We start from the raw sequence: 12,200 nt of genomic DNA on the forward strand, positions 1-12,200 counted from the left end.
GCTGTCGATAAGGGGTAAAAATGTTTATTTATAATAACAAATTATACTTTTTCAAAATGGCCTGTTTGTTGTAAGTTAGCGATGTCGTTGCATAAGATCCACCATAAAAATATGTATAAAAACGTCCTACCCGTTGCTGGCTACAAAACAAAAACTGCTTCCGGTACTCATTGCTTTTTGCTATCTTTACTGAGTTGAAACTCAATGTTATTCATATTTAATGTCAGATATTAAATTTTTATGCTATTTTTCTTACTGTAAAAAAGGAATTTCTTTCTATAATTTACAATAATAAATGATAAAGTTAACAAATAATTCCGTAAAATTTAGAATTCAAAACAAATTACATTATTAATTTTACAGCTTAATTGACGTAAGTTTCATGTAGTAAAATGCAATACCTGTGAGTTTGGGAAATACAAAGTATTTATGTTAAAACTGTTTTAGTTTTTATCAAAACTGATTTATGAAGTAATAAACACTGTAAATATGTATTAAAATTTATCAATAAAATTCACAAACGCAATTTTAATGATAATTCAGGGACCAGGTGTAGTTCTATTAAAACAGTTTTATATCGACATGAACCTAGTACATATCAAACGTTAACCACAGAGGCACCACGGACAAAGATGTAACTTATTTTCGACAGCATTGCATCATTAAGAATTGTGTAATAAAAGAAAGCTGAATTAAGCAGAAAACTCAATAAATATACACTTTCCAATATACATATGTTGCTGCGGAGTAAGACATCTGCAAACATATTAGGCAAATTAACTTTTGCATAATCGGTTAAAGGTATCATCAGCCACCTGTCGCATACGCCGTTTCCGCCACCACAAAAACAAATGAATAAAAAAGTAAAGACGAAAGTGTAGGCAGATTATACTTTATTAATTTATACGATAAAAAACGTAGCTCGCGTCCCACAAAAGGGAAAGGGTGTCTCGCGCCCGACTCGCGTGCTGCACTTCGTTTTTTAACGTATTCTGCGGTTTATTTTTTCGAGTGCATCTCTGTTTTTTAACATTTCCAACGGAATGTTTTTTAAAGCGCCATCTTGACGCGCGCGAGTTTTTTTTTTAAATCTCTCCGCCTCGGGTGAAACCCTTTTCGTCATGGATCCGCGGATGAAATTCAATGCAACATATGTGTTATTTATGACTTTGCATTAATTTATCTTACACCCAATCTTATACAAAGTATTTGTAAACAACTGCCTTCGTAGCTAAGTTTTTTTGACAGTCCCGAGTTCGATTTACAGCGAAAAACTAATTTACTTACCTAATAAATAAATGAAACAGACGCAATAACGTCTACCCCACGCAAATGGGGTTGGACACGTACAAAACTCGTTCAAGATAATTTCCTATCATTTGATGTAAATTTAAAAAAATATTCGTATATACCATCAAGATGTTTACTGTTTGTGACGACGATTAATATTCATGTAATTTTAACGATTAAGCAATGATTTTAAGATTGAGGAATCTGTAAGTGCGCTATAAAACACGAGCCATGAAAACGCTATTAAATATTAAAAGTGGAGAAACGGAGAGCTTAACAAGAAATAAAACATTATAAGAGCGAAGTCGCCCCCGGTCGGGCCAGCTATCGGCGCGCCTCAGTTAATGCCTACTTATACCTTATTATATAGCAGAGTTTGCGTTGAGGAACAAAATTAATTGGTTAAAACTCCTCTCAGTATCCAGGGCGGGCCCCCCTTCTCCCTCTTAATTCCACGCTCCCTCCGTCGCCCGAACCCCGTCAGCTCTTTGAACACAACCTACCTAAGAAAAAACAGAAAGTATGAAGTTGAAAGCCAATGTGTTGTAACTTAATTAAAAATAATCTAATTATTATTTATTTTCTTATAACAGAAAGTATAGATTTATTGTGTGCAAATAGCAAAGGCCAATTTGTGATAAGTGTAACTTTATTTTTCGTTGCCAAATTTTAAAGAATAGTTCCTAGAATGAATATTGATATGATTTTCCGTTGTTGTCGGTGGCGAATATTCGAGCATGTGTTTGTGCTTTAAACTTTGTTTAAATACTTCCACAAGGCACAATGCACACATTATATACTAGTATTAAATATAAATTTGCCAATGTGCATAATTATAAAAATTATGACGTTACTTTTTCCTCAAATCACACCAATTAAATAATACATATTAAACCACCTAATTATACATATTAAATAATCATTATATTAGAGTTTGGTCATAAGTTAATACTATTTAACATTATCAAATTAATACTTAATTAAATTGTGTTTTTCTATTTTATCTTTGTGTGATTAAAACGATTGGAAAGCAATGGATCAGCCATCCATTTATTTCAGTAGTAATTTTAATTACCAAAGCATATTGATCTCAAAATAAAATGTGTATTTGAAATATTTTCTTTCGCGAGTTGCAACCGTTGTCGAGTGCGTAGGTAACGAAGGGCGAAAGCAAAGGGTAGGTCGGGCGGCGAGGGCGGGCGGCGGGACGCGGGGCGGGGGCTCGTTGCCACTTCTCCAAATAAATTATAATTCGCCCGCTTTCTTACAACGCTTTACCTCTCCTACTGTTTAAAAGATATTCATTAAAATTGCGAGACAATGCTTTGACAAAATTGTTTTGTACAAAAAATCAAAACCTAAATTAAATCACTACTTTTATAATTTTTATTATAATTAACGCTTCAATGACCAAAATTATTTCAAGTATACATGTTATAACAGGGTTGTAGCATTAACAACTTGTAGAATACACTCTATGTTCTATGCTGTTAATGCATATAGTATTACAGCTTATATAGAGTGCGGTGTCAAACTTATTATAGCAGCTTGAAGCCTTATACTTCGTAGTTATTACGAAAAGCATTTTAGTGAGATGAGTTATCCATGATTAGTGACGAATATATGAAAACTAAGCTGATCTATATCCACTTCATATGTATCACTATAGCTAATTAATTAGCTGTATGGACTTTTACAAAGGTTAATATCACTACCTTTACTTTTATCTAGGTAAAACTTGTGTAAAAAATATTGAATTTATAACTATAGTCTCGTTTGTCACTACAATTATTTCACCTATAACCACATCTGGACCACTAGATGGCGCCCTCGTATTTTTCCAATTTTTCAAATTTTGTACATTATGATTTGTCTATCTTGTAGAGTTGGTATAATGAGTATATATAAGTATGGGTGTTGCCAGCTTGCCATTTAGTGGACTGTGAAATGTGTGTAAAATTTAAATGTCAAGATCTGTATAATATATGTAGTGCTGGTGGCACTAGATAGCTAAATATGAGAGGGTGATACCTAAAAACCCTACGGAACTATAAGCCATAGAAATTTGAATAATAGCTTCGTTGTATATACATAGTTATCACAAGGTCTAAATCTTCCAATAGATTCCAAAGAAACAACTTAGAATATGAAGTTTGCGTGTCCATAATAGGGAATACAAATGAAAAACTGTTTAAATAACAAACATCTGTTTATTTCTCAATATGTACTGGACATCAATAAGAAATACATAAATTCATACAATAACTATTAATTATTTTACATTCGTAACCTATTATTTGTACAAGAGATGATGACAGACGAGCGTCTAATTCGGATTATACATGAGGTAGATAGTGGCAGTTGAAATCTGTATCACAAAACAATCCTGCGATGGCACACATGGACCCTACTACTAAATAAAAACAATACTAAACAAATATATTTAATAGGAACTTAAATGATTGCAGAAAGCCTTCGTTCTAATGAGGTAATTGTAATATAAATCAGTCTCAGCATATAGCTTAGTGTGTAAATTATACATATGAGATCTCAATAGAGTTGAAGTATAGAAAATATTTAAGTTTTTGGCTATTTACCCTGCCTAAGTGTCTGAAATGAGGTAGACTGGTACGACTAACATTAAACTAACTACGACCATATAACATTACTTGTAATCACTAGTCGACATTTATTTGTACACATCAATGTTTGTACCAATAATTTCTTTGGGAATACTTAATACACTAGACCCTTAATCCTTACGAAAATAAAATAATAATAATCAACAATCAATACAATTACAATCGTAGTGTGCTCGAACAATAAAGTCCTTAAATAAAACGAAAAAAATCACATTATAACTAGTAGGAAACTAATACCCGTAAGAACAAATTGCAATAATTAATGCAGCTTTGACACGAAAACGCCATTTTAAGCCATATGCATCTCCAATAAGGTCTCATTTACAATGTACACATTCGAAATTGTAACGTCATGAGACATCTTATTCGAGATATAAATGGCTTTGGTGTTCAATTATAACGTAATAGCCATTAGACTACATAATCTTTATTCTAACAATAATATCAAACCACGAATGGTATATAGCGGTTATCCGCAATTTATTATCAATACACTTTGATTAAAATATTTACATATATTATTCTCTATTAACAGCGATCGTCACTGAGACGACTTATACGTGAATATTTATGTACTAACAGATAAATAATAAATAATTTATGACAGCAATATTTACAAAGAAGCACGCTGCGTCCGTCTCCTTCGATTGTGATTCGCTTACTCGGGGCTGCCTCGATTTTATCGATAAAATAATTACCTACTTACAAGTAAAAGCTCCATTGATCTCAAATAATTATCCCCTACGCGTGTTGTGAATCGCTGTTTCCTACATTCTTTAATGTTTAAAATTTAATAAAAAGAACTGAAACGATCACATTTCGCAATAGTTATAGAAATTTTTCCAGAATTGGCTATAATAAGGGTGATTAAAACCCGGTTGGGTTCTCGTGAGGCGCGATGGATGAGGGCTCACACAATAGCTTCGTCTTTGTCCACCCAACGGAACTACCGCCCGAATCAATACTTATTTAATCACCGACTGTTAACAAGCCTTTGTCGCTGAAATAATAAGGCAATGTCGCGACCTTCTTATCCGCGAGCCTATTCCGGTTAACGCCATTCGAAGAGCAACAGATTTTTAGTTTACGACGTAACGAACATTTTTTTATGTTAAGAACAAACAATAGTCAACTCATAAATCAAAAAATCTATTATGCAATTTGCTTTTGCATATTTTTTCGTCAGTTCAGAACAATACAACAAAAAGTGTCTCGTTTTTGCAGCCCTTGCGCTTATGCAAATGGAACGGCAATAAAATTTTAAAGTGTAACACGGTTGAACAAGACTATTGCGAATTCGTTATTATAAAAACAGAAAGGACGCCTACCTAAAGGGCATCAGTAGCCTTACCAAGAAATAAACAAAAGCAAAATAGCTCACCGTTACAATTTTTTAGAGCAATGGTTTCTATGGAAATTATTAAAAAAATAGAGCATTACTTTAATGAGGGTAAAAACGCCGAGTAAGCGAGGCAACATCGAAGTAAAAAATTGGCGAAAACGCTGCTCTACGCAAAAGGAACTCGTATACCGGCTCATGAGTGCGCGGCGAGAGGCCCGTTGTGCGCGCCCACTACGCGGAGTGCACGCGCAGATCGGTGGGGGAGTCCGGAGTTGCTGGCCTGCGAGGAAGGGACAGGTCCTCCGGCTCCGTCTGCTCGGGCCAATCGTCCCAGCGCCAGTCTGCGGCCGGCGGGCTGGGAGTGCCTGGTTCACATCCGCTGCTAGGACAGCGGTGCAGAGCAGCCGCTTGCCGACGTCTGAACCTGGCGCCGCAACGGCACGCGAAAGGAGCGTCTCCTTCGTGGACCAACGCGTGCGCTTTCAACTGATTGGAGTCTGAAAACCTGGCTGGACATCGGGCGCAGGCGTAGGGTCTTTCACCGGTGTGCACGCGCAGGTGCCGCCGCAGGTTAGCAACTTGAACGAAATGTCGAGGGCAATGGGGACAACTGTATGGCTTTTCTCCGGTGTGTAGACGCAAGTGGGTTTTTAGGTGATGATCCCTTGTGAAGCGTTTGTGACATTCACCGCATTCGAATGGCTTCTCGCCGGTGTGAGTGCGTTCGTGGTTTTGGAGAACATGTTTGTAGCCAAATGACCGGGAGCAGACCTTGCAAGTGAACAGTTTGTCGCGGGGAGGATCGGTGGCACCAGGAGAAGACCCCGATGATGGTGGCGAAAGAGGTGCAGTGGAGGTGTCGTCAAGTTTAGGGGTTCTTCGTCGTTTACGGGCACGATCTAGCTCAGGAGCAGGGGGTGGCAGCAGCGGTGGGGGTGGTGAAGGAGGCCAGGCAGCCAACAGAGCATTCGAGTACAGCTCAGCTGGTAATCCCGCCACCAGCGCCGCCGCTCGTGTAGCCAGCAGCCTCTCCGCTAGCATTGGCAAAGTATCTTCCCGCATACTTGATAGAGATCTTACCGATACACCTGTGGACAAAGAAAATCTTGATAATTTATTTATAAAAATAGACTTTCAATTTTAAAAATGCCGTTAATCTTAATGGGCTAAATAAACAGCTGAAACTGCATGTCGGAGAATGTGTCGTACTTCCGATATGGGTTAAAGCCAACCTAAGCAAACGCGCAGTCGAACCTATCGATAGCACACTTATCAGTGAGAGGAGGCAAAAAATACCGCAAAAAGTGTAAGCCAGACGTAGCGAAGGAAACATTTGGTCGCAATCACGCGACTGCAGGTCGCTTCCGCCCCGACCTGTTGCGCAAATTACCTCCTCCAGAACATACCATGGAAATGTTCCAATATTAATATAATAGCACTATTTATTTAATAACAGTGAATAATGAATGTCTCTTAATAATAAGATAAAGTATAACTTCTGATATTTTTTCTATGCCGTCAAAGCAGACATAAATTATACAAGCCCGGTAAAATGAGTAGGCGCGAATGCTCAGTCTTCCATAATGGAATTAATTATTCCAAAGGCGGCCTCCACCCGCGCTCTTCCCAAATTATATTCAAATATTAATTTCGACGAAGAAAAGCCTTTTGAGAGCACTTAATTAAAATTAGACAAAATCATAATTGAAAGTTCTCCTTGAGGCGTGAAGAGGATGAGCGGAGGGAAGCGTTTTTACATTATCTACTTAGACGTCGAATTAATTTCGGCCGCTTTAAATTGAATCTACGATTTCTATAGGTATATTTATATCGACTTATTACTTAGTATTTACGTTAAAATCGCAATTAAATTGAAATATTTCTTAATAATAGTAATATAACTTTTTAGAAATTGACGTAATTAGAATTCATTTTGATAATGTATTTTCGTTTGTAGGGATTACCAAGAAGTTTAAAGGTCGCGTCTGAAATAAAAATTCCGTAACTGTTTTAGGTGAATATAGTTTAATATAGTTTATGTTTATTTAAATATAAACTTTAATTAAAGTGGTTAATCAATCATTCAAATTGATGTATTTAATAGGCAAAATTTGCTCAAAATTAAATGTAAAAAACTCATGTCAATTCATTCAAATATGTGAAAAAGACCAAATTTTAATGTGGCCTTTTTGTTAAAAATGTACTTGTGTATATATTATGTTTTTTACAATAAACAGATAATGACGTATCACCAGTGATAAATCAAAAACCAAAAAGATTCATGATATAATACACTATTGAAGTATGTTTAATGGATAATAAAAATCAGTCAATATGGTATTTGCAATAGTGAACCCCGGCGGGTAGCGCGATAAATTTTGTAAGGTACCGCACCCTTCCGATCACCGCTTTTTATGTGTTAAAGAGTTGTAATTATCCGCTCTTTATACGCCATAAATATTTGTCAATAACCCATACTCAATACTTTTATGGACTCACCGGCGGTCTGCCACTCCATAACTCAATGCGCAAGGGTTCACTGATAACAGACCTTATGCTTTTCTTTTGTCATACTTTACTTCTTGAATAACATCAAGTTTATACTTTTATACTCTTACACACTCTTAGACCATTACACAACACAATCAATTTAGGCTTAATTAATTAATTAAATTTAATCACAGTTAGTTAATTGTATTAAATACTTTGTTTGTTTGTTCCCTTTTATAAATCTTATGTTATATAATGTATCATGTATTCCATCTGTGGCTATATTCTCAGTGTATTTGTTTGCTATTATATATAATTTATGTTAGCTGTAGGAGTACAATAAAATAAATAAATAATTACTTTTTCATATTTATAAAAAAAATGTCCTTCATACGCAATAAATTTAAAATTAATAATTATGGACAGTAACTTAAATTATTCAGATAATACTAATAACATATTTTTTAAGAACTGTTGATTGTTTTTGTTAATTTAACGTCCAAAACAGTGACATTTGAGTTAATAATAAGTTTTAGTTAATTATTAATTATCTTTAAATATATTGTAAATACCAATTTTAAGTTAAAAAGGCCAGAATATTTATCGCGGAATTATCAACAAAATCACTTGTTATCAAAATATAGTTTAACATTTTTAAGAGTATGTATGTATGATTCAAATAATTTAGTTCTTTATTAGTTTGTATTTTTGTAGTTTTCGTGCTTGATTTCGTTGGTCGTGGCCGCACGCGGAACGAAATGAAGCGAAATGTTATACATATTTTTGTATGTGGGTCAATTTTGTTGTATCCTGAGTTTGTCCTAATTTTGTGTCTAAATAACAAAAAAGTTAACAAAACAACGGCCTAATTTCTAACCAACTTAAATGCGATTAAAGAGTCAGGTAACGTACTTCTGGAGATTAGAGTTCGTACGGTTTCGGCTATTTAGGGTTAAGTACAATCTTTTTTGGCTTCGGCTAACCCTGACTCCATATATTCTGGCTCCACTTGAAGGTAGAGTGTATAAGGACAAAATTAAGCTATATTTTCATATGAAAAACATTAGAATATGTTTTATAACAACGCATCGTTTATTTTATAAATATAAAAATATTTGTTTTTTATGTTGCTCCTAAAGTATTTCCTGTAATAATTGTGTAAACTACGTGTAATATATGTTTATTAATTTCAACAACAAAGTAGTGATTAATATAGTATGATTTATCGTTAAAATTTCGTTATTAATTTTTATATTGAAATATAGAGTTCTTTAAACTTTAAACCAATAGATGATTGTTTTTACATTTGAGTAATGAATTTTATAATTACTAAAACTATCCTGATTTTAATACATACTATGTAATCATTACATTACATTTATATTTACCATTGACATTGTTAGTAAGAGGCTATTTTTTGCTTTAACGGTGTACCAGTATTGATATTCACATTTTCATTCATAATAAAGTTTTATAGAACTCGTAGTTTATTTCGTAGCGGCAGCGTAGAGTTGCTACGAGGCACTCACTCGCGGAAGGCTACGCTTGACTGAGTCAAAAATGCAAATAACCCATGTGTGCGGCCGTCACACCGCCCAATCATAGCGCATTAGACACGCATGCCAAATGATCACATACAAACTTAGAAATATGCACTTAGAAATAAATAATAAAAAAAAAACAAACCTCGAGAATTCTGCGACGATTGCAGCGATATGGCCATCTCACACCAATTTCACAACATTTACACCAGATAACTAATTGTTAAACGTCCAATACGACAAATGATTAAAACCTTGGCATATTCCGCGATTTATTTCGTTCTGTGATACGACCGTTCTCGTTGAGACCTACCACAACACTGGTTTGATCTGAGTTCGTGCCGGCCGCCCCTATGCGCGGTAAACACACCCCACGAGGGAGGGGTCTAAAGCCCCCTGCCCCCGCGTTGCACTCGTGCACGCAATGCATTTTTATGGCCACTACATTATGTTCCTTGTAGTTTTTTCGGGACGAACACATAAGCACTTTTTTATGTTTACGACTCCCGTATGGGTCGGTGCTTTCTCTTACTAATTCGAGAAATTTAATATCCCTGGCTTCTGTTTAGGGATACAATAAAGATGTAACTTTCTCTGGGTGTTAGATTTTTTTAAGTTTACTTTGTGTTTTGGAAATTAGGCTAAGCTACTCACAACGGTTACGGCTGCTGTTAATTAAGATTATAGTAATTAACTTGTTGAAAGTATAAATTTAAGGCATTGTAAATATTCCCGTTATAGTCTGGGTTTCATTTGTGTATACTTATTTAGAATGTAATAAAATAATAGGAAAAAGCTCCTCATGTGAGTTTCTATAATTTCATATTAAACGTATTTTTAGCACTGTTGGCTTTAGTGTGCGACTCTCATACCTGAGGTATCAGGTTCGAGTCCCGTATGTGCACATTCTGTCTATGTGTGCAATATTCGCTCGAATGGTCATGAACCAAGGAAACCGACTCGCCTTAGTCAGGCACAGGACGCTAATCACCTACTTGCTTATTAGATTTACAACTGATCATGAAGCAAATACAGAGTCCTATGTCCCAGACCTAAGGAAATAACCATAAAAATAGAAATAATATGGGATTGTAATAAAACAGAAAAAACGCTACTTAGACATTATATTAATAAGTAATCAAAGAAGGTAAATTACAATATAAATTTAACTCGATAAAACGATCAATTAACGCATTGTTATGCAATTAATTTCCAGAATCATAATTAACATTAGGTCAAATTAAAGTATCCTTTGATTTATTATGAAATAAGTAATTACTATACATCGATTTGCAGTTAACTATAAGTTATTAGTAGCAGAAGATCTAGTTGCTGATTCATAGTTTAACATAACGATGTGGCTCAACCATTTATTAAATCGTCATCTTAAATTTAATGTACTTTGAAATTAGACTGTACCTGTATTATTTTTCTACATACGGCTTAAGACCGTCAAAGTTTCTAAATAACGTAGAAAGGCCATAATCCCATATTCTATGTCCTTAAAATAAACTAAGACAGTCTTCACACATATTATCAATTACAAGCCCTGCGTTTTAACATGTGTTGTTGCAGAGCCTTCCGCGATAAATGGACTTTACAACAAATTGAACCAGTAGTTTTGAAATTAACGCTGAAACTGAAATTAACAAACAGTTCACGTATAAAACCACTTAGTCGGGTCCAATTTTGTTAGGTTAGTATTAGGACAAAGGAAAGATCTCAATCAAATTTTAAATATTTCTCAATAGTTTGACTTAATATTGTTACACCTGCTGACACTATTAATATTTAAAAGAAATCTCATATATCTTTGTACGATAATGATATTCTTATAACGCATATACTTTAAATAATAAGATATACAATATGTACAAGAAAATTGCAGTTATGTAATAGTTTCTAAACACATTACTAGCACTGTATCTACGTTAGTTAAAGCTTAAAACAATAAAAGATCGTTTCAAGGTAATATTTATCACATAATGTAGCTAGTTTTAGTTCGTATATAACCAACCTCAAAGTACTTCAATAGGCCCTCATATTGACTCAAAGACAACACATAAAAAGCATAAGTGTCGTACCAAGCAGCGTGTCACGTAAATTAAGCGTTTTTATCGCTCGCTTTGGCTATTTTTAGCGTTTTCACTATTTATTCCTGTTTTAGTAGCACGCGCCCCAACTTTTTATCCCGAAGTAGATGAGGAAGCAGAGTATCGTCTAATAACTCTATTATTAGGATAAGTTCCTGGCTTATGGTAGATAAAAGCATATTTACACATTCTTCAGTTGTTATTAATTATTTACATCCAAAAAAATGTTACAGATTTTTATAATTAAATCAGAAATGGTAATTTATTTTTATTTGTAAAAAAGTTAATAAATCAGTGGCACTATTTATAAGTCTGGACCCCAGATTTCTGTATCTGTTTCATGATTATTCGTCAATTTAAGGTATGTAGGTGATCAGCCTCATGTGCCTGACTCATGCCGTCAACTTTTTGGGTCTAACGAAACTTGGTTTCCTCACGATCTTTTCTTTCACGGTTCGACCGAATGTTGAAGGCTCACTTAGAAAGAAAGTCCATTGTTGCACAGTCGGCGATTGAACCTACGATCGCAGTTGATGTTATACGCCAACACTGCTTTGTGTATAAAATTTGTATTTGTATATATTTTTATATGCAGTGGAAGTTAATTATTTAAATCAATAAATTATGTTTTGGACTCAAGAAATTATCTAAATAAGGTTTAATCATGTTCTTAAATATGTTCCATAAATACAATCATTATTAGAGAAAGCTTTGTGTACGTTTTATATTTATAAACCGACCCCTTATTTAGCCACTGATAATTATGAAAGAAAACACTTCTTTCACTCACAATGCACGGTGA

At 34.5% G+C, this 12,200-nt stretch overlaps 1 protein-coding gene across 1 annotated transcript; it reads right to left on the reverse strand.

The window, feature by feature from the left end:
- Window positions 1-3,480: 3,480 nt before the first annotated feature.
- On the reverse strand, window positions 3,481-9,608 carry LOC110992894 (protein krueppel-like). The gene is made up of 2 exons (XM_022258881.2): window positions 9,451-9,608; window positions 3,481-6,362 (listed from the first exon to the last, which is right to left on the reverse strand). Exons 1-2 carry the CDS (start codon window positions 9,485-9,487, stop codon window positions 5,506-5,508), a joined length of 894 nt encoding a protein of 297 aa, XP_022114573.1. The 5' UTR covers window positions 9,488-9,608; the 3' UTR covers window positions 3,481-5,505.
- Between the last annotated feature and the right edge of the window lie 2,592 nt (window positions 9,609-12,200).

Source organism: Pieris rapae, chromosome 22 (assembly GCF_905147795.1).
Source record: "Pieris rapae chromosome 22, ilPieRapa1.1, whole genome shotgun sequence".
NCBI lineage: Eukaryota > Metazoa > Arthropoda > Insecta > Lepidoptera > Pieridae > Pieris > Pieris rapae.

Coding starts and splice junctions, on each gene's coding strand:
- LOC110992894 (XM_022258881.2), bottom strand. CDS start 9,487: ATGGCCATATCGCTGCAATCGTCGCAGAATTCTCGAG. Junction 6,363..9,450: donor ATCGTCGCAGAATTCTCGAG/GTTTGTTTTTTT, acceptor CTTTGTCCACAG/GTGTATCGGTAAGATCTCTA.